Source organism: Necator americanus, chromosome II, assembly GCF_031761385.1.
Source record: "Necator americanus strain Aroian chromosome II, whole genome shotgun sequence".
Taxonomy (NCBI): Eukaryota; Metazoa; Nematoda; class Chromadorea; order Rhabditida; family Ancylostomatidae; genus Necator; species Necator americanus.
In genome coordinates, this window is record NC_087372.1 from 30,160,241 (window position 1) to 30,183,971 (window position 23,731).

A 23,731-nucleotide genomic window follows, 5' to 3' on the forward strand; every position below is an offset into this window, starting at 1 on the left:
GATTATTATGAAAGCTGGACTATTTCGCAATGACATCACTGAATGATGTCATTTTCGACGGAATCAGACACAACATTCTTCGTGGAGGCGCAGCCGTGGATAGCGATGGTGTGAGAGCGTACGAAGGCGCGGAGTGTTCCAAACAATGGCGTCGGTGCGCGTTTTGTGCGTGGTGTCGCACAGCTAGTCCACCGGCACCTGTTCTACAATCCTCCTCCAGATCGATCAATAATCGAATTCAGTATGGCCAGGTGAGTGGATTTGAGTCCGTCGGAGGGATTCGGCCTTTTTCATCACTGGCACGATGACGTCATACGCGAGATAGACGCGAAGACTTCACGTCATCGTTGAGATGCACAGTTCGTAATTTATTCATTGACAGCCGTCAACATTATTATCGTTCGGGGATTTCATCTATTTTATTTCCTAAGCTTCAACCAACCCTTTATTAATTCCCCATTCCTTTCATACACTGTTTAAATACTCTATAAATAGCATATGCGCCATTTATAGATCTCACGATTAATTCCATGGATAACGTAGAGCGTGTGATTTTGTCCTCTACCATTAACACGCGGTTTTTCTGTGCTATCAAAGCGCATGGACATTTTTTCTTTTTTTCGGTCCATGGGTGACGTTGCCGTTTCTAACATGCACTCCTTACATAGTTTGTAGTTAATATCTTGCTGTACTGTTTATTAACACCTACAAATTATCTGTAGACTCTGGTCCGTGGAGGAACTGTTTTTTTTTCATTCCATTCCAATATTTCGCAACTCAGAGTTATTTATGTCTGCATTAATGCATGCGTGCATGAATTTTATGAAAAAACCTTTCCAATTCAGGGATTTCATCCATGCTCGACTTCGGCACTACATAATTTTTGCACTTTTCTGCTGCACAAGAATTGTTGTAAAGTGCCAAAATTATCACACATACATCATATGACGCGTGTTACGAGTTTCACATTCTTTCAGCGGTCACCATTCAGTTCTTGTTGTTCTTTTTTGTTGCGCGGAAACCAAAAGTGAAATGGCTGTCGTAATATTTCTAAGAAATTTCCAGTTAATTTTTTCGCCAGATGGTGGTTAACACTTGACATTTTGCGCAACTAAGTTCTTCTCATATAATGCACCGGATGTTTGCAAGAAGAAAGTCGAGAGAGAATAGGAGCGTTTTTATTCTTTGACATTTTCATTCGATTTTAGTTATGTGAATTCGTTCGAACAAGTTTTCTGCGTTTCTCAAACCATGATAACAGATGAGAAGGTCCTAATAATTTGAAATTTTGATCGTGTTAGAGGTACTAGTAGGTTTTGTTGTTTTTAACGAAAAATAAGGCGATTTGCGGTACTTCATTGTCCGAAGCGTTCGTGTTCGAGTCTGGAAGCTTATAGTACTGGTAACTTATATTAGGTACCAGTAACTACTTGTTTTTGCAAAGATGTTTCAGGCAAGGATTGTCCGGAAGCTGCATGAACGCGTCGCGGTCTACCGCGCAAACATAAGTGCTATAGTGACTAACATTGTTTCGAATAACTCTTCCAGGACATTTCTTTTTCCTAAAAATTTCAAAGGCTGCATACCACGAAGATGACGTTGTGGGGGAATCTGTGGAGAAAGTTACAGGTGGTGCTGCAGATTGCTTAATCCGGGGTGGTTTTGCTCATCTTTCTCTAATCGTCTTCCACACCATTTATCTTCCATAGAAGAGCGTTCCAACGTAACTCGTAGGAGTTGAAGCGGTGCCCACGCCGTCTTTGCGACGATTAGGGAGAGATGAGTGCAACCACCTCGCTCCCACAATCTACAACTCCATTTCTAGCTTTTCCCACAGATTCCCCCACCACGTCAAATTCTTGCTATGATGCCTTTAATTGAGAAAATCTATAGTTGGAAATGTACTTCTACGTTGTTTTTATAGTTGATAGTACTGCTTTTGTTATACTTCAATAATCCCTTCCATGTGCAATAGATACATAGATAGACAGTACCTGCGGTTGAACTATGAAGCGATTACTCTTATAGATCCAGTTAACTGAAACAGTACTACACATGGTTGAATAAGACTCATTTACCAGGTGCAGACAGTTGTCAGTTCTGTTCATCGGCATTCAGTGACAGTTGGAGAGGTCACATCCCAGCAGATCAGCAGCTATACCACGGACAACCACTAATAGTGGAAAAATAGACCTCCACTGGTTTTCAAGTAATAAGTTGGAAGTATCCACAGCATGAAATTCCTTTCCACTGAGCGGAGCAAAACACACTATCTAGAGATGTGTAGTGCCGACACCATGGGTATTCCTTTTTTGGTATTATATCCATTCAAGCTGCTTGCGTTAATTTTTGCACTACACTTCGAGTGAAATGCGACAGAACCATCTATTAATACATTCAGCTCACGTTTTTGCTGCTTCTATCCTCTCATGAATACCTTCAAGAATGATGAGGGAAAGAATGGATTACCAATTTTCGCGTATCTATGATGTCAATAAAATACTGATTTCACGCGTTTCCGGAATGTATCGCGCATTGAAATGGATTTTCATCGAGAGGTTTTGGTCGTTAATGTAGACAGGAGCTATCTCTTCCGTGGAAAGATATCGAAGCATTTTGTGAGATCCCGATTTAGCACCTAGCACCAGTCACCTAGCTCGCAATTCCCCCTTGTGAATTGGTAAGATGCTTTCAGTTGGTTATCTACGTATGTACTGTCTTCGTTGTTGTCAACATACGAGTACGTACGACAGAAATGCAGTACACATGCAGATAAGACGTGCAGGGTTACGACCGAGCTCGTCCATACCTATTTTTCTTTTCATCGGTAATTTTGAAGTTACGTGTTAAGGTTTACATTCAAGAACAGGGTAAATATAGGAGGCTTAACGTCAGTACTCTGAAATTGACTCCGCAGCCAGACGCTGGGAAAAAATTCTATTCGAACGTAATCCACTCGTTTTTTATGGCTCTCGTCATAGGTAAACAAACCGAGCGTTGGTATACTCCGTCTCCTTCATAAAACGCGCACTTTAACTCACGCAAGACGCGGACGCGGGTAGTTTTGCCTCTGACAATCGCTTTGTGAATGATGTTCAATGGATTACTGGGGGAAATGACCTACTCCATAAACACTAACTTCTAGCGTGGATACATTGTCTTTCGGTATGACCGTATACAACGTGCTACTAATCTACCTAAGGGAGACTTGCTTTCTTTTTTCACACTACTTTTTTGGAGCGTCCATTGGGAGAGTGAGTTATTGAAAGAATGTAAATCCACGCTCCCAGGAATGGATTAATACTGCGAAGCATGCACTGAAAGAACTCGGTGTGAGATTCAATTCGGGGGTAATAATAGGAAACACTGCATGAAATAAAATATTCAGAACATCCTTTTTTCTTTTTCCTTTTGTTCTTCGAAGGCATGATTCCATCCATTTCTTCATAATTGCCGTAAAAAACGGTCCGGAAAATGGGACGCGTGCACAAGGCTGGCGCGCTTCAATCGAACTCATCGTAGAAAGTAGCGCTCGAAGCCGTAACTTCCAGGCCGTTTTTTTACGGCAATTAGAAAGAAATGGACGGAATCCATTCTCTCCATAATCCACGATCCCGTATACGAATACTCCACCTGAAATTCGTACCACCTCAGATTCGTGGGGTGATGCGGATTTCAGTTGGAGTATTCGTATACGATGCGATGACTTAAAGGGGTTTAAAGAGGCTGCTGCTATACCTCATAGGTTTCTCTAAGAAGAACTTGATGTGATCATGACTTCTATAATCAGTCAGAAGTTGATTGAGTTCATCACCAATTCGTTTATCACCGTGTTTACATGCTCCATTTCGTTTCCATTTCAGAACTATTGGAATTGTTTTTTTTTAAACAGAACATTTGTTGATTCTATTTATTCTATATCGAAGAGGGTGTGAGTGAGGAACGGGTTGAAACTTGGAGAGTTTCTTGAGGGTGAAATGTCTTGCTCTTATCAAGTATTCCGAATCTTCTCTTCGGAATTGTTCTTTTTCTTCCCATATCTCGTTCCCATTTACCCCTTACGCCGCTCTCGATGATGTTTCGAAATTGCATTTCTGGATTGCGAAACCATTTCCACCAATTCAAGCCTATGTGTGTTGAAATCTGATGAGCACGGGGTGAATGTTGATGAAATGTTCTACGTGGTCTTTTTAAGAATAGCACAAAGGTTTCCGGATAGAAATATTATTGAAATCAGCGTATTATATATTACAGTCTCGTTTTTCGCTATTCACTTTCTTTAGGAGATGCTACTTGAACTTTGAGTGATTCTTAAATCAAAAATTTAGATCGGTGCGTAACAGCGGTGATTTCACTTTAACACACATGCCAACTTTCGATGAAATAGATCTCAGCACATTCCCCTTATCTTATCGCGGCTGCTCTTAAATCCCGTCATTGGCGCTAGAACACTGTTCTATGATGCTGAATCTGGGAAGAACTTTGTAGTTTTGAACGAATTTTGTGCGTCTATATCACAAGTTTTTGAGTATTTAAACATAGTTTCTGCTTTCGATGATGTCATCCAACTGGTCAAGTTGATATCGCTACCAAGTCGTGCTTGTTCCTCACATATTTATTGGTGTGGGAAGTCATGCACTTGTCCTATTCGAATGGTGCTTGCGTTGTGGCCGTTCTATGAATCTATGGTATACATATCTACGTATATCGGGTTTCTACCACCTTTTACTATTTTTAGAGTAAACAATATAACACATAACTTAGATGACCTTTATGAAATCATGGGAATTAGACTTGACTAAAAATATACTTCTGGCGTAAATTCACCCAAGTAAATTATCTAAGAAAGGAATATTTTACGAAGATTACAGAACTCTTCCTTAGTTGGCAGTCTGGTTACGTTGAAAGTGTAACGAAAGCGATGCACAGACAGCTGCAGGCTTTTCTTTGTTGTCACGCACAATACTATCAGTTATTTATCTCTTCGCCTTGCATTTCTAGTGCTGTTTTTTCCTTTGATTCTATGGTTACACTTACAGTTGTATCTAAAGTTGATTCAGTATTTTTCTTTTGCTCAACTTTGGAACTCTTGACTAGGACAACGCAGCAAAGCTTCCTAAAATTATCGCTTTCGTCGAGATGTCTTTCCTAACCACTGGGGGTTGTCGTATTGTATTGTACTTTTTGGAGGGGTTACCGTCCTAGTGCCATCTCTAAAGCTTCCTTGAAGAGTCTTGAAACCTAGCAAAGTTAAAACTCCAGATTTATTATCGGACTTTTGTCATTTAAAAAAATTGCTGATGCCCTACAATTGTTTCTTTCTGAGAGATATGACTTATTTACATAACGAAATATATCCATTTGAATCTTTATACACAGTTGGTTGTAAAGAACCCGTGATCCACAAATTCGGGCTAAAAATTCACACATGCACGTAAACTACGGTAGTATTTTATTGTTTATGTTGGAGTCGCCAGGAAGTGTTAAAAACTGCTGCAAACACACGTCACTTCACATCATTTTTGGTGCGCTGAAAATAATTCAGTAATAGGAGTTACGTTTTTTTCAGGTGCTGGTTTCTTTGCACTGGCCATTTCCATTGCATTAACATTCTTTTATTTCTACGTTACTAAATGCGTCACTGTTCGTCACGGCAATCGTTAATTATTCACGGAAGTGAAATCATCTTTACTACTGTTTTGTTTGTGTAAAATGTTAGCAGCTCAGTATCACTAATATGGCAGTATTTGTTACTCTTGTCTTTTTTCCTCTCCTTTTTTTTTAATTAGAAGTTTGTTCTTGACTGATACGGGGCAACGTGTAGTTTTGCTATGCCTTTTTCTCGTAAGACTGTTAATCTGTCATCGTTTGATTTCGTTTGCGATTTCATAATTCTATTTTTGATTCGTCGTCCCTGTCCGCAGAATTCATGTTTATCATTTCTGAGTGGCTCTTTGTTTGCCATTCAGCTACTAGCTATAACTGCGACAGATCCCAGCAAATGTTGCACTGTGATTCCCCATCCACCGATAAACAGAAATAAAGGAAATCTCTCGTATTTTCTTAGTAGCCTTAAAGAAATATTTTCGTTTTCGCCGTTCCTTCACGGTAAGCGTGCAATTTGTGATCGGTTGATTTATTGCTAGCAGTGAGCATTTATAAAAAAAAAAGTCCAAGGTAGAAGTACTTGAAAGTATGCAGAAAATTAGAGAAGTTGTTGAAAGGAGATCACATTCTATTGGTGTCATGGACGGATCATTGAAAATTACCGTTATCAGCCTTGTCATGTGTCTATAAAATTGACTGTACAAGTAGTGACATGCTCTCTTCGTACGGAAATATCTGGAATTCCACTTATCTTATTCGCAGTGACACTGTATCACGAGTTAGTGGTTTTGACTCAACGGTAGAAACACGAGACATTCTTATTTCACAATTCGTTACTGATGTAGACCCCTGTATAAAAAGAGTGAATGTTTTGGTTATCATAATTTTGGAACTTTTTTTCCGGGTTCCTTGTGCTATAACAATTTTTTGACATCATATTTTCTAAACAACTTTTTTAGGTCTAATCATGTGTATGGCCTTAGTCATTGCCACTTTTTGTGAAAGTGTTTTAAATTGCACTAGTATGACTAGGCTTCCAATTGAATTGAACTGAAATTTTCGTAATCTTATATATTTTTTATCGAAATTGGGTGACTAACAAAATCACGCTTATTTTTCGCACTTGGAGCTTTTGCTTCCGGAGAGTTATTGCGGTCTTTGTGTGTCTAGATGTCCTTTTTTAGATAGAGTGAGAGATGTTGTCATAGAACTTGATGTCACTGCCGATCCTGTTTGTAGAATGTGAAACCTAAACAAATAAGTACAGCAGTGACATCATTTTCCATGACAAGATCACACACACACACACCTTCCCCCTAAAAAGGGCATCTACTCATGTTCCACAAAAATATTCAATATAAATATTCCGAGCGGAGAAGAAACAGTTGGTATTACCGGTGGATGAACTATACTTGCCTGTTGCTCTTCAGACTTTCACTGAGTAGTTTTGAATGATTACATATGCTGTCGCAGTGTTGCAGCTTACTGTGGCTCTTAACAAGTAGATTGTATCCGTACTGGTTTGCTAGTCGGTTTAAGTTCAAGGAATTTATCCGGTGTTTATGTAGATGCATTAATGTGTCTTTATTATCACTAGCGCACTCATTAGTTAAGAGTGCAATAGGTATAACTACCAGCTTCTCATGTTTCGGCAGGACATGATCTTTTCTTTTTAGTGCATCAGATTTCAATTTGTACAAACTATAAATAAAAATAATCCGTGTATACTTGGATTAATGATGAACATTGATTTTACTTTTAAAAAAGTGTTCGCTGTTCAGGGAATGACAGTCTCGCTACAGGGGATGGAGATCTCTGCAGCGTCTCTGGCAGCTATCGTTCGTAATGCGGATGCAACGACAGTGAGTCCGCTATTTCGTTTCTCACTGCATTTACGCTTGGTTATGACCAAGCCTCATTCTTTGAGCGCTTTATCATTCCATCTTCCAGCTCATCGTGGATTGTCGATGCCTAGCCGATTTCAAACAGTCGCACATATGTCGTGCAACGAATCCATTCTATTCAAAACTCCTTCAACGTCGTCTCCTTGAGGATAAGGTTTGTACTTTCTAACCTCCTAAGTGGTCCCGACTAGTCACATGACCAGGTAGTTCAGTCCTTGCATGCGTCATCGTATAGGACTCTTGTGAGCTGCTTTGAAGTTCATGGAGAAACTGTGTGTTTAGCGGCCCCAGTGATCTCCATGTGGACTTGTTCTTTAACATATGCGAGTTTACTCATGTACATACTATTATCACGTCGCTCAATGCTTCCCCTTCTCTGTTCGCAACCACTTGTATTCATCCAAAGTTACTTTGTTATAGGTAAATATTCATGCAAGGAATGTCTGTCTAAGCATGTTAGTCCAAAGTTTTTTTAGACTGATACTGTAAACGCTTTGTTCCTATTACTGTCAACTCCTCTGGATACGACTTAGATAGTATTACGGTTACTTCACCTCATAAAGTGATAAATTGCAGAATTTTGACCAGCTTCTTTGGGGATGCGCCTAGATTCAACTTCAATTTACATTAAAGTATTAACTTGGTGTCCTTATGCTTACGAACAACTCCAAGGAATAAACTGTATGATTGCAGGAAAGAATCGTCTGATTCTCCATCTTTGAACATAAGTACTAAAGCGTGCAGAAACAGGTTTCGTGACAATTTATTGGTACCGTAGTGATGGATGGTTTGGTTGGCTCTAGGGTGTTTGGAACCATTCACCCTAAAGCCGCAGCCGAAACTCCTACTGACTCCGCCACACCCGCAACCGCGTTTATCAGGGTACAGTAAAGAAATGTACGATCTCCTTTCATTTTCAATAACTGTTATAAACGCGAGCATTATTGGCAATTCTTATTTCCTGAGAAATTTTCGTTTTCTTGGGAGATAACATGCAGTACTGTAACTCAGATGAAAAGAGTATGCCTCCTAAAAAATCGGATATTCTTTCGTTACGCATCACAGCCATCATCGCATCACGTGATTTCAAGGGTTATCTGTGAAATCAGATTCTATTCACCGGCTTGCCTGCATTCCTGTATCTTTCGATCGCATGGCGATTTGTTGTCAGTCGCATATCGCAGTGTCCGGAGAATCTCGCTGCTCAGACTTAGTCACAGTCTTAATTTCTTCCCTTGTCATCTCAGACTTCAGAATGAGAGTTAGTTGGTTCACAAATGACCTTGTTTTCTAGAGGAACGTAGGTCGTCCGTTATTGTTCGCAAAGACAAACATTCCGATTGATTACTAATTATGATATTGTGGAGCTTTCTTTTCCTCTTCAGTTTTATCTTACTCTCTATCCCACCTAAGACCTTTGTTTCCTGTGAAGAATTGTCATGTGCTTGAGTTATTGCCTACAGCCTCCGTTTAAACAATCCAGTTTACATTGCTCATTAAATCTATGTCCGAAAAAGTGGGCTGAATCATAACGTCCCTTTGAGAAAGACCCGAACCTTCTTTTTCTCTACTTCATGTCATTCGTCAGAGTTTAAAAAACTCAACACGAAAAATTCTGGTTTCTAGTGGAACAAGTGGCAGTGGCCGGCACCGAAAGACACTAGTTCTGTTGATTTGGAAAGAAACTGCTTCCACTTGTTATTTTGGAGATTTGCATTTACAGATAATCACAACTAACGCTCAATTCGAATACGATAGAGGGGTTGTATAGTTGTTTTCGATTCTCGTCCATGTTAGGGAACTCTCTTATTCCAGTTAGGAATCTCGGCAAATTCTAAACAGTTGCTACTTTCGTGTTCGACGTTCATCGCTTCTTCATATGGATTACACTCTTCTATCGATCTCCTAACTTGTCCCATCCACAGCTACATCAGGGTGTGAAATTCATCAAATTCGAGTAAATGAGGTATCTTCTCACGAAGAGCAGTTGTTCATGCATACGGTTGGAACTCAATACACGGCAAACCGTTACACACAGTTCAACCAAAAATCTTTTTTTCTCACGTACCTGGGTGTAACCGGAATTTCTAACTACCTCGTGACGACGGTATTGTGACTGCAGAAAAAAAAACATGATCGCAGCAAAAAGTTCACCACGTTGACAGTCGATACTTTTTTCACGTATCCAGCAATTCATTTAAGGTAAAATTCGAAAGTTTTGTGTCTCAAAGAAGTTAGAACAGTAATGAGCGATCTGCGTCATTCGTCCAGAGTGAGATTTCCTGCTAACCACATGCCTCCATCAAATTTTGCCACAATACATAGGTGGAGTAGGTAAATTTGTGCTCACTCGAGCTACGCATTTGATCCGAGAAAGGTACAGGGGAGATGAATCGGGCAGAGGAGTGCACTGAATGTGTTCGTCGCATTGAGTGCCCACGACGCACTCAGCGCGATGAACACATTCGGTGCTGAATATGTCGATGGAGCAGTGAAACAAGTGAATTGCTGTCTTATTCTCGTATGCCTTCAATTCTCTATTGGACACCCTTTATTACCTGTATTAGTAGAAACTCATTTTTTGGTAGTAGTTCTCTTCAGGGTCATATTACATATAGTAAAAAAAGGTGCGGTGGGAAGATGTTCCGCTGCATCTGTACAGTCGATGGTTCGATAAATCGCCCGGCCAACCATGCCTCTCATCCTTGCGCTGTTGATAATGTTCAAAATACTTGTCCAGCGTGGTAGAAACTTTGACTTGACACACCGGTTGACCCCCGCAGGTATATAGGTCCCATACATCTAACTCGGTGAATGTCAAAAGACTAAATTGAAGTTGATCGCGTTGGCGCATCCCAAAAGTGACACTTTATCCTTCTCTTTACGTTTCCGTTCTAAAGCAGTGAGGGAACAGCACGTGAAGTTTTTTTTTCCTGCATTTGTGTTGGGTTTTGGTGCTCTTGTACCACCATCCTAAAAAGTTCTGACAAAGTGGACTCACAGTCGGCAGTGTTGACCGGGTCCAATCAACAAATTAATCAGACATTGGGCTTTTTTTCTGATTGGCCAGTTTCTGTTGTGAATACGCAGGTGTTCTTGTTAGAGCACTGGCTTCTAAATGTCGCCCTAGCAACTCCTGGTTCCCATAGTTGGAGCACACATATCTCCAACTTGAGCTGCAGTTTTTCTCCTCGCCCAAATTCGTCTCAGTCTTCAGGAAGAGGTTGCCGATAGATGCCGTTTGCATGCTGCTGCAGTGTCGCTCTTCTCTCTCTTATCTCTAGAAAATTCATCATGAGTCACTAATTCGCAGTGCTATAACATCCTTCAGCGTGAAGGTCTTCGTTGATGAGTGCGCACTCTAATTTTTAAGAAGTTCTCGTCTTGTTCAATAGCCACTTCCAGGGAATTTTTGTTTGCGCAAATTTCCCGCACTTGCATCGCTGTCCAGAAATGTGACCTTACATTACCTTACACCTTTTACTTCTTGTTCTTAAAATTCTTATAAATAGAAAAGTATAGTGTTTATAGGACGTAGTACCCACGAACCTTTTCTGCAGCACGTTATATACACGCACTTACCGGTTGTGTGAAGGTAACTCATTGGACTTGCGCACCTTTATCTATTTGCAGGTTTCAGCTGCGTAATTTTTGAGCTACTAATGGTTGACTCCAAGCAGACCACGTTGTTAGAGTAGAAATACGCGCGAATCCTCTTTCCTTTTTTCATTTCAACCATAGTTTATGTTCACATCGCGTTGGCGATGATGAATTGGAAATACAACGTTTTTGCTGAGGTTTAGTTCTGTTATGAATGGGATAGACTCAGACTGCTGGTCAGCTGGATTCACAGTCATGACTCAAACATGCGGGTGTCCGTACTCATGCTGCGTGTTGTAGTGATTATTCATCACTTTCACGGTTTCGTGTGCTTTTCAATGAATCAGACAAGATTTCGAGACATTGTGGTGTGCGTCTGGCTCTTTTCATTACCAACAATGACCATACGGATCTCTGATTCAGACGATGGTTGTGACTCATCAGAGCCTCCTTGCGTGCCTGACTCACACTGACCGCTCTCGTTTCGCAAGGGGCGGAGCTACTACGTATGAACCGGCTATGTGCGTCATCACCCACATATCTATGTGGGTTCGCCGGTTCACTGCTGACCGTCATCTCCAGTTGACCTTTCTGTTCTGCCTCCTCAGTGTGCACGATAATCTGTTCTCATGGCATCCATCTCCTACTCAGAGTAAAATCATTTCTTTGGTGTTGTTGAAACCAGGCGTAATAACAACGTTGCACCATCAATTTTTACCCAATCTGCTGTGACGGATTCTATTGATTACTGTCATTCTTCCTTTCAATAGCCACTCTTTGACGAGTACCGAACATTTCCCTTCCGCGGTTCTAATCTCTTTCGTCTCAACGTTTATCGCAGCGTACTTTTTTAATGATAATGATATGAAGCCTCTACTATGTACACTTCTCATTCTCCATGAGTGGCACCCATTATTCTGCCAGCCTAGAATATCTGGCATACGTCCTTTAATTGAGAGAGGCAAAGGAGGGTTGAGGGCATCTTATTACCAATTTCTTTCATGTTTGAGTATATAGGTTCTTGCAGTTCAGTTTCCCAGCTGATTACTTATTGATACAGTCCCGACCTTCTTCGTTTGATCGAGAAACAAATTCTTGCTCTTATTGAAGTTAGTTGTATAAACAGTGGTTCAGAGAAAAAAAAAACACTTCAAAATCGTGGGAAGTATCACTCACACCGCTTTTTTTATAAAAACAACTTTGACTTGGCATTGTGATTTTTTTCGCTCATGCGAGAGCTGACTGTGCTTGAACAGGAGAGATTTTCAAGTTGTTTGCTGTCTCCAGAGTTACGTCTAGGTTGGAATTATGAGAAACATTAAACGGAATGCACTCTTCTAAGTGTCACCAGCCACCTGTTGTTACTACTCTGTTGATTTTGATTTCATCTAAAAAATAGTGCAGATCTAGGGCAGTTACTCACCATGTTTTACGTAACGAATAGAAAATATGATCAATGATTTGCGTGACAACCGGTTTACGATTTCATTTTTATAACGTAAGTTGTTGGGTCTGATGTTTCGTGTGTATCATGCTTGTGACTCACCTCAGCTAGTGTGATTAGCCACCTACCGGCTGCAATCAATAACAGAAAACTATTCCTTTCCTTCACAAAAACTGTCGCTCTATGGATTCTGATTTCTTGTCCAGTAGATAGTATATCTATTCGTTCTTTGCTGGCATTGGTCTATTGATCGAACAATGGACAGTTTTTTTTCTTTTCTGCTGTCTGGTCATTCTCGTTTCTCAGCCGTCTACTTCTCTGATTAGTTCCCCTAAACTTGTTTTTGTTAGGTCGACCACGTCCGTCTCGCCAATCAATTACGCTCAACATTGTGTGGAAAAGAATTCGAGAACGGAATGGTTGACGTTGTGCTCTACGCAGATGAACAACCAGAAAAACAGTCTACGCGGTTTTGCTCGAAACGGAGGTGAGCCCGTCCTAGCATCATCGTCGAGTTATCACTACTACTTTTTCGTGATCTAGCTCGGCTACGAAATGAAAAAATGTGCATGGGACGAAGTGGTTCAACGATGAAATTCTTCTGTTTCATAGAATTAACGCGAGTGCGCAGACGGAATGTCCGGTGAAGATACTACGGAAATTGCGAGATCAGCTGGAGTGTACGAACGTGTTCGGGAAGATCCAAGTGCTCGAGGGTGAGTATATTAAGATTTCAAACTAGTCATTGGTCATTTTCGCGTAATATACATTTTAATGTCGTCTTCTTTTATATCAGCAGAGATGTTCAAAAGTTTGCATCTGTTTTTGACATCCATCTCTGTAACAGGATGGGCTCCCCGAAAAAAACATCCATTTGTGATGAACGTCGTGTTTTTGCTCTTACACATGAATGAATGAGGACGGTGTCGTAGTTTGGAGGTCTTTAAACTATATCATGCATCAGTACGATTATTCTTCCCTTCCACTAAGTCCTTTTTTTTGTCTCTTCTTTCTTCAGGATAAACTCGTGTAGTAGCGAAAGTTGCTTCTATATTGCTTTTTCTGAAGTCAAATGAGTTCCATTTCTCAAATCTCAATTGATCACTAACTATTTTTCTTGATGCGTTCCTTTTCCGCAAATGAACTACAGAGAGGCGAAGGAGTGTTTCTGCTTATGCTTGTTCCTATTTTGTTCCACTTATAACAGTGTGTGGGAGATTCTGTCTGCGAATGCAAAGATCCCACGAGACCGTGATGTGGCTGGCTTTTATGAAGACGAATTTGTTTTATCCCGTAACCTTTGTCGTCCTTGCCACATTCGCTATCAAACGCCCATTCGCTTGGGAGGCTCGATCAAACGCTGTCGCATTCGGACACGGCCTTGTTGGGTATAGTAGAACCCTTCTCTAATATCTGGCATATGGAAGCCATAGCTTTCGAGAAGTTTTCACGGTACTCACTCTTCTTGATCGGAATTCGATGCTAGAATTACGTGCTAAATTTTGAAAATTTTGGATTGTTTCATTTATCAGCTGCGGCTTTTCTGCTGTGTGTGCTTGGAAAACCCTTCGATCTTCGCAAATGTTACAGAATCATTCTATTTCACTGATTTCGGTAAAATTCATATGATTTTCATTTATTTTATCATTTGTGTTTCTTATTATTTATCTATTTATTACTTATTATTTCATTTATTTTTATTTCTACTTAATTCAATCACCTAAGTTGTTGCTGGTTCTTCTCTTGTCGCTCGCAATAGCTGAAACTGCTGCTGAGAAGTGTGTGTTTGATACAAATTCTTTCTCCGCTAATTGAATGAACCTCTTCGCAAGTGATGATGCTGACGAGGACTCGCTCTGCGCCGCCGTCTTCATTACTCATGAGTGGATCACTCATATTTCTTCCTCTGTGTCCGTGCTTGAACAAGAAAATCCGTTTCCGCACATAAAAAAGCTCGATTAAGAATTTTTCAACACGAAGTGCAACGCTCATTAATTAATAATATCTTATTACTGCACTCATTCCACATTATTTTGTTAAAAACATCACTCCACGAATCTGAGGTGGTACGAATTTCAATTGGAGTATTCGTATACGGGATAGTAGATTATGGAGAAGGGGGTGATTCCGCTCATTTCTTCCTAATTGCCGTAAAAAACGGCCCGGAAGATACGGCTTCGGGCGTTCTGGCGCTTTATTTTCTACGAGTTCCACTGGAGCAGCCTTGTGCATGCGCCGCATCTTCCGGGCCATTTTTTACGGCAATTAGGAAGAAATGGACGGAATCACTTCTTCTTCATAATCTACTATCCCGTGTACGAATACTCCACCTGAAATCCGTACCACCTCAGATTCGTGGGGTGATGCCTTTAACTCCTGAAACCGTTTGCTAATTAGGCACATTTTCAACCATACAATCCGTCCAACATTTTTGAACTTCACCGATTCATTTGTTTATTTATGGATATGAGATTCTTCCGAAGACTAACGGTCACGCAGAACCTTGCTGACCAATTTTTTTCATTTCTCATCTTTTTTAACGACTTCACTTTTTATGTTAAGGATATTTGCAGTACTAAGCTAGAGAAATCTGTCATTATTCAGTGTTACTTCAAGCGGTTCCAGTCTTTTGAGTGTTTTTTTTCTCTGACCTGACAGCAATCGAACATCGTCCATTTTTAGAGCTGTTGTCCTTGTCTAAGATCTCCAGTTTTTTTTTTTTTTCATCACAATTTTATTCCATAGTAGATGAGGAATAGTTTTAGAAGCTCTTTTTTTCGTTGAAAGTTTTGAATCGTTTTCTCCATTAGCATTGACACTGTACGCTTCAGGACTGCGATTAATATAGCGAACGGTTGTGAAGGTTTTGAATTAGTCTGAGTAGTTTATTCACCTGTCCTGTTGGTGACAGCGTACAGTTGGTGCGTTTTTCGTATTAGCTCGACGTAATTCTTCCGCATATGTATTACGTTTAGGAAATTTATCGGTAAACGCTTGTTGATTCAATGTTAGTTTCTTGCTACGAGTTTTTCATAGTTCTTTCATGCTATACAAAATCCTATGAACAACTCCCACTGGAGTTTTTTTTCTCTTCAAATTTATCATTTCTATGCAGTAAAGTGCCAGCGACTTGCTCACTTCTTGAAATGAAAATTAGCCGTTAACGAGAATGAACATCGTCTAGTTTTTGCGGTCTCGGAGAATTAAATCTTGGAAATGTCTCCGTCACGTCTGGGCTATAAATCAGAAAATTCGCGCGCAAGATGATCAGGTTTGAATGACTAAACTTCACATAGTGACGCAGCCGGTCCGAAATTTATTGGTCTGTGACAGTTGTCCACCCGCGTGCGCCAATGGGTCGTTCATAAATGTCACTCGACCCCCTTGTGGAAGGTTGTTCGCCGCCACGACAACGCCAGTATCTCTTCGCAGCGCCGGAGGACATTCGAGGGTGGGCGTGTCCTGAGCGTCGAGAGGATGAGTCATCGCACATCGATCGCGGCCCGCGTGTTTTCAATGATGGCGCAGCGGGCGAATGTCCCGTGTCTGCGTCCCTTTTCGCCATGTTGTGTGCAACTCTGCTGGCCTGTGCACTGACGCAAATCCGCGATTCATATTTGGCATAAGCCGTCGCAACTTCTTCCCCTCCTCCTCAGCGACGCTCTGCTGAATATTTGGCCCGGCATCCCGGCCATTTCCTCATCATCGTTCCACTAACAACCGCCGCGCTCGTGTTCTCGCCGAGCTTTCGCATCGTTATACAAGGTGTTGAACTGATTCATTCTCCGAAAATGAGAGAAGACAAGAAGAAAAAGAAGAACAAGCAAAAGGCCCGAAGGCCCAAGGCGAAGCTGCAGGTTCAGCAGCCGCAAAAGTCTGCAACACTACAGCCCGCGGAAGCGAGTGCAGGGAGCGAGGAACCATCCACAAGTGAGCATTTCACGCACACTATTTAAACTAAGGTAGAACGTGTCTTATATGGTTCTAGACTCAGGTTGCCATAACGACATAGTATTGAGTTGTCCCCTCGAAGAGTTTTCCGATGGCGTCATTGGTGTTATATTCCCACTACGAAAATTATTATTTGTTTAAGGAGCACAATAAGGAGGCAGCTCCTACAAATTCCAACAAAAAGCTCTATTCTTCCTTACAGCCACAATTTGTTGTGACGGTAGCCTGACATTTTTCTTTCAAAATTTTATCTTTGTCGTGCTGACTCAGGCCTCACTGATATATAACTTCATCCATCCAAAGTTTTTCGCTTTTCATCCATTTCTTTATAGTAGCTAATATGACGCTGTAATTACGGACAACCAGGATACCGTATCTTTTGCCATTGTTTTCCTTCACTTTTACTGTGGAAATACTGTGTAAGATTTAAAATATTGGATGAATTCATTGTTGCGAACTTCTCCCCTCAATGCTATTAAAAAAATCTTGAATAGCTTAAAATTATGGTGTCAAGTTTTCACTTAATGGTTTTAATAAGACTCCTTTCCCACAGTTCTTGCCTTTCAATTTAATTTACGAATTCCTTCTCTTTTTTTGTTGTTGGAAGAATCTTATGTTTCATACCGGCCAAGAGGAATTTCATTTTCATCGTTGCATCTGTTTGTCGATGGCTTTGTAGTACAGTATGTGTTAATCCGTTTGTTTCTCTGTTGAGCAGTCTTACCAACGATTTTGTGGTCCACATGCTGTCATAGCTCCCTCAGTTCGCTGCAGAAATGTTCATGTTGTAATCTGAGTGGAACTTGAAGTGTGAAGTCTTACTGTCACTTCTACAAGCTACAACATGCATTTGTACCTTCTTAAAGGAGCATTTTAATAATGTAGAGTGATACTGAAAATGTTTACCATTTCCTAGGTAGTGGAACGTTCGTGGACTAATCCTGAAATCCAACATGTGACGTAAAAGTGAAGGAACGAGTAATTGATGAGAGATGATCTGAGCGATGTCACCTGTGTGTTGATGACTCACTCTCAGTGCGCATACAACGCCGCGCATTGATTTGCTACCGGCAAACCAACTCATCCTTGAGATACTTTTTACATAGTTTTTTTTTACTCTATCGAACTCTTCACAATTAAAGTGATTGTTGCGATTTTTTTTTGAAAAAGTGAAATTCCCTCGAAATTTGTTTCCTCTTGGTGTCATAGTTGCTTTTGGAACTTTGACCACACAATGAGCCTTCCACACCACTAGAGTGCCGCAGCTAAAAAAAGTGCACTTTCTCCTGCTGTCAGTTGTAATATCACTACTGGTAATATGACAGTTTACGACTAAAAATTGTAGCGTGTTATGTTGTTTCCAACCAGATGAAGTTTTCAGACTTCCAACAATTCAAATTTGTCATGATAATGGGCAGGAACATGCTTAGTATCTATCCTTCTTCCATGAGGCTTACGTAGCACTCAACTCTTTCTATATTTCAAATCCTAATTACGAATGTGCATGAACTTCTCATTAATACTTATTCGAAAATGGTTTGGATGATTTTCGTCCGAATAGCTACTACCACCTGCTCTGAAAAAAGGAAAGAAAGGTGAAGACTAGTTCTTTTTTGTAATTTTTCAGAGCACAGTTAGGTCTCGTAAATCTCGATGTTATTTTTGGACGTTTTTTGGAAATATGTTCGTTTATGAATAGCGTTGCGTGATGTTCTGAATTTAAAAAGTTGCACTGTTGTGTGTGTGTGTGTGTCTGTTTTTTCCTTCTATATTGTAATGCTGAATAGTACTGCTATCTGACAACCACTTTTCCTTTAATACTTATAAGTTTCTTCGAAGTGATTTCTACTTAACGTTTTGATAACGAGTTTCTTGACCTGAAAAGTTAATGAAATTGGAGACACTTTGTAATTTTCCCCCACAATCATCTAATGGCTGCTTTCCTACGGGGTGGAAGCGAGTTTGTAATCTGTCCCATCGAAATGATGTTCTTTGGTCGTCTTCACATTGTTTGCTATTAGATGTGTTGAGCGTAAATTACACCACTGTGATTAGTGAGGCGATATTGATCCCTAAAGTAAAACTCTGTGACATAGTCAGCCACCATAATGTTTTCCGATTCCTTCGGAAGTAGAGTAGTCATTTCCCAGAGATCCACCTCTCTTTTTATTTCCCTTGATTAGAGGTCTTAGCGCCTACTTGTCTAGCAATCCCTGAAACACTTGTGAGTTGCAATTTTTACGATGCCTCACCCTTTTCGCTATACGGAGCATTGAATAGCTAGCGGTGTGAGTCTGTCTATGATTCACTGAACGCTGTTGGCTTTTATCATCGACAGTGCACCTGTGTGTGATGACAGGCCACATTAGCGTAGAGGTTAAGACGAGAGGTTTCTTAGAAATTCGTGATGGGCATATGAAGGAAGGGTCATTCATTAGTCGTGGAAATGGTTTTTATATCGTTCTTTAGTAGAAAAATTATAGTTCCTTATGCATTTATTCATATCCTTTATTCCTATCTTATTACAAGTGAAATTGAGGGTTCAGATAAGGAGCCATGGTCTGTGAACATTGCTAACATTCTCTAACATCGAAAGTTTCCCATTGTTCCTAGTCACGAAAATTCGGATACCATTTGCTAGTCGAACATTTTACAGGATTTTTTTTATGTCAACTAACGTCAGCTACCAAGTTACTTGCCTCATTTTATGGTAATCACCTTGCGCACTTTTTTCATCACTCGTTGAAGAAATGCGCACAATTGTCGTTGTTTTACTATGTTTCGTAATGCAAAAGATGTAAAAAATGGTTTAATTATCCTCATTCCTTCTCATCGGATGACTGCCACTCCCCACTTAGCGACGTGCTATTTTGGTTTTATCACGATTTCTCATTTTTTTGAACTATGTAACTAAAAACTTGTACCTAATTGTTTTTAATGGTTTAAATTTGTTTATTGATCTTTGAACGTAATGCGCTTTTGCGCTTTTCGAGCATCGAAGCATTAATCACATGTTGCGATGATTCACGGCTCATGTGATGACTTAGACGTACCAATTGCTCCAAAATAGCGATTCCGTTGGCGTCATTGTATGACTATACCAATCAAGTAGATTAGGTACAGCGTATTTATATATCTGAACTAGGTGCCTCGTTAATCCACCTGATTAAGAAATTGTATGAAGAATCCGCTTGGGACGTAGATTTACGACTATTTCTAAATTGTTTGCTCATAGTGGCTTGAGATGGAAACGTTATCGGTGACACTGTCCGGAGAGCTGCCTTCTCTTATGTGCAGCTGTAATCAGTTCATAAATGTGGAAGAAAATCTATTGTAAGGTGCGAAAATACGAAAATGTAGTGCTGGTAGAGCAGTATGGATGCTTTATTGTAGCATTCGACGTTGTATTTGTGATGATTTTGTATTCGCAGGGCTTATTTCTTACAGTTAAGAAGTTGCCTTAACTTTCGCACAACATTGCCTGGATTTTCGCTTTACACGAACATCTTGTTATACTTGAGTAATAGTGAACAAAAATCTTTGCAACCTCTATCGACACTTTTTTAATTACAGAGAGCATCGGCTTGTTACTCGTTTCTTTTCACATGCTAGTTTTTATAGGTTGTACGTTCTGGATTTCTTTTAATTTTAATTAATTTCAAAACATTGAGACTTCTTCCATTTTGATTAAAAAGAGAGGCGAGAAAAGAGCGCATAACGCTTAACGGGACCAGACTGAATCGAATTTCTTCATCTCAAGTTAAACATTTAGTCGATATTTTGTGACTATGTTCAAGTTTTTCTATAAGAACTCAATTTGCTGTTTTATAATTAGGTTTTCTCCGAGATCAAAACTCACACATTCATTTCAGGTGGATTCCAAAATTTCCGACTGCAATTTCCACAACAGTGCGAAAGCGAACATTCAAGCGGTGTTTGTGGTATGAGCCGTTTGTCGGCTAGCATTTCACAGCCGTGCCTTTCATCCATCAGCCTGCAATCTGCTCCGGATGGTCCTACGCAGATATTTCCCTTCATGTACCTCGGCAGTCAACAGGACGCTCTCGATACGGAACAAATGAGGGTGCGTTTGGAAGTTGCAGATGAACTACTTCAACTGCTATAATGCATGTGTTGTCTCATCTCGTTTCTCAGCTATCCTTTTCCAGAAACGAGGCATAACACACGTGGTCAACTTGTCAATTGGATGTCCGCGTGCATCATCTATCACGAGCGATGAGAATTTTCTCCGAATCCCTGTGAACGATTCGTATCAAGAGAAGCTGTCGCCACATTTTGAAACCGCGTGGGAATTTCTGGGTGAGTCACGAGAACGTTTTGAGCGGCGTTGTTGTCGAGACTACTTTCGGGATTGAATTGTCCCAGTGCTGGTTTAGGCAAGTAAACAGAATCAAGAGTGAGAGCAAGAGCATTTATTGTTCAGTTTTATTAAGAAACTTCTGTCCTATCTTCAAATTGCAAATTTTAGTACATCCTGTTTATTCGCATGATTTGCTTAAATTGGAAGAACTGGGTGGAGCTAACTAATTGTAAAGTTAACTCCCAAGAATTTGGCCAGTTCCACCAAAAATGTCTCTTTATTAGTAATCAGAATCAGAATCAAATAATCAGATTAAGCGATTTCACGCAAACAATGGGAAAAATCAGCGTCCCCAGAAACACCTAAATGAAAACCAATTGCAGAAGGAGTTCGGCGGTCTGGGAATGTGGTACTCATTCACTGTTTAGCTGGCATATCACGTAGTCCTACCTTAGCTATTTCATATGTAATGCGGTACAAGAATATGTCGTCCGAAGATGCTTATAGGTAGGATGATGCACTCTTCAGTATCTGCTTAAGAATTATTCCAAAACTATGAAAAATGGTTACGCAAAGCTCCCCGTTCAGGTTGGTAAAGGAGAAGCGGCCGTCGATTTCGCCAAATTTCAATTTCATGGGTCAACTGCTTGAGTATGAGCAGTTGTTAATCAAAAAAGGCCTCTTGTCAGCAGAGGCCTCGTCAAAACGGGTAGATCGACCACTTTCGCTCAAGCAAGAATTCGACTCAGAGGTGAGTGAAAATGTGATAAAATCCCCATGAAATTCATATATTTACCTCGTTTTTTTTCTAGGACAATGACTCTTCTGTTGGTCCCGCAACGAAAGTCCCGAAATCTGCCTCTACTCATTGTGTGTTTTTCGATCGGCCACGTGACTTTTCCATAACCACCACAGCACGAGTGAATGAGAACGGTAAACGCGGACTGAACGACTCACTGGATCGTCCGAAAGTCCTCGGGTTGTATAACGCTGACACGAAAAGACACATCGCGGAAGAACTGCCGTCACCGTCAACGGAGCTGTCCAAGCTGACTTTTGCCGGTGGATTGCCCTCACCGTCTTCACCCATGGTTGATCACGCAAGTCTTTCGCTGTCAAACCCGTGCTTCGTTTCACCGACTCGGGAAGCACTTCATCCGGAGGCAGCGAGTACACATACCGAGGAGTGTGAGACGAGTCGGCGTAGCTACTTCAAGCACCGCATCGTTTCATTGTTCAAGGTGGGGCTCACTATATTATTACTTTTATCCCTTCGTGTTGCTGTTGTTGTAATGGATATAAATGAGATCCGAAGGAGAAGCAGATAGTTGCAGTTTTGCAGTTGCAGATGTCCTTTTTTGATCTTCCATTTTGAACATATTTCGTTAAAGAGTAGATGCAGAATGACGAGAAAGGGTAATATTCTTCTTGAAGTACACCTTAAAACTTGTTAGTTCATCAGTCTAAGATATCAAGATTTTTTTCCGAAGTTGTACGACTAGCTATTCCCATCTTCATGTTATAAAGTTACTTCTAAACAGAAATATTGAAGTATCCATTTTTATAGAAAGCACCACTATGCAGGGACTCCTGAAAAGTGCATGTTTTAAATTCAACGTGTTTCGAGGGCAAAACGTCGGCCTGACATCGAGTTCATTTGTTTTTGCAATCGAACCAGTTACAATTAACAATAACCTTTATGTTATCTATCTAATCGGGCGTTTATTGGAATGAAACCTGCACATTTTTTGCTGTGTTTTCTAATAGGTTTGATTAGTAATAATCCACATACGGAGAAAAGTGGCACTTTCATGGAATCCTTGGGATCTCTATTCATGAAAAAAACGGCACAATCGAAAAAAGACACGGCATTGAGTAAAAACAAACTGACTCATTACTTATTTGAAGTAGACGTCTATTCAAATCTTTTACTTGTTGTCCCTTTGCTTATTGAGTGACTCACAACCGAAACCTGATGGGAAAGTTGACAATTAATACTTTATCCTTTTTAGAAGATGTATTCTCGCTTTCTGTCGAATTTTAACAACGTTATTGTAAATGAGCCATGAGTAACTAAGATCTCCAGCTGTTCACTTGTGATTTCTTTTTCGTGCTGTAATTCTTTACCTCATCGTTTACAGTCTCATCAATCTACCACCTGCTGTCCACAATCTCCGCAGCTCAAGACCTCTCGCCCGGAGAACCTTCAGTCAGCTGGGTTACCGTTCTTCGGCTTGAGAAAGTTGAACAAGGCGAACAGTCCAATGCTCCTCACAACAACTGAGGAGGCTGAATCTCCTGAATCAGGCTACCAGGTTGCTAACTTTCCTTGTTAAGTTATCCGTTTAGTAAGCAATATTTCCTTTTCAACTAGCTGGTCGTTGTAGTTTCAGGATGACGAATATAAGACATCTCCAGAAGATCTAGACCGTGTTTCAATCAGCTCGACAGGTAGCGAAATTACGGTTCAATAGCCTTGTTCAAAAATGTCTATCGGCCGATTTATTATGGTTTTTCGATCTACTCTCACTGAAAATATTTTTCATCTTCTGCAATTATCTGTCATCTTTGGCAGCTGTCATGTCCGTCTTCAATTCTATATCTTGCACACGGGTATTTCATATGTGACTTTACTCTTTTACGGACCACTATAAGTAGTCTAGAATATATCACAACACAGCCATTTACAGTGTCTCTCAGTCAGTCGTGTTGCACATCCTTTCTCGAATAATGTTGTACACATTTAACCTGTATATTATATGTTTTACTTTTTATTTTCGCATTGTTATGACTAGATAGATGTAAGTGTAAGTTGATTCCAACCTCTTCCTAGTATAAAAGGTAATAAGTTTTGAGAGTTGTGAGATGTTGCACATGTATCTGATGACATAACATTACTTCTTC

At 40.3% G+C, this 23,731-nt stretch overlaps 1 protein-coding gene across 3 annotated transcripts; it reads left to right on the forward strand.

Moving 5' to 3' along the window:
- Positions 1 to 29: 29 nt before the first annotated feature.
- Positions 30 to 23,301, forward strand: RB195_019923 (uncharacterized protein; the record flags this gene model as incomplete). 3 transcript variants are annotated; one of them, XM_064187993.1, is made up of 13 exons in its annotated part: positions 30 to 251; positions 7,389 to 7,469; positions 7,558 to 7,665; positions 12,906 to 13,042; positions 13,168 to 13,271; positions 16,321 to 16,485; positions 20,379 to 20,590; positions 20,676 to 20,826; positions 21,211 to 21,334; positions 21,416 to 21,578; positions 21,640 to 22,068; positions 22,969 to 23,142; positions 23,221 to 23,301. In XM_064187993.1, the coding sequence occupies 13 exons, from the start codon at positions 30 to 32 to the stop codon at positions 23,299 to 23,301; spliced, it is 2,151 nt and encodes a 716-aa protein (XP_064043872.1). The 3 variants fall into 3 exon arrangements, with proteins under 3 accessions (XP_064043872.1, XP_064043873.1, XP_064043874.1); XM_064187992.1 differs by lacking the exon at positions 16,321 to 16,485; XM_064187991.1 differs by lacking the exons at positions 30 to 251; positions 16,321 to 16,485 and having other exon boundaries at positions 7,392 to 7,469; positions 23,215 to 23,301.
- Positions 23,302 to 23,731: the final 430 nt, after the last annotated feature.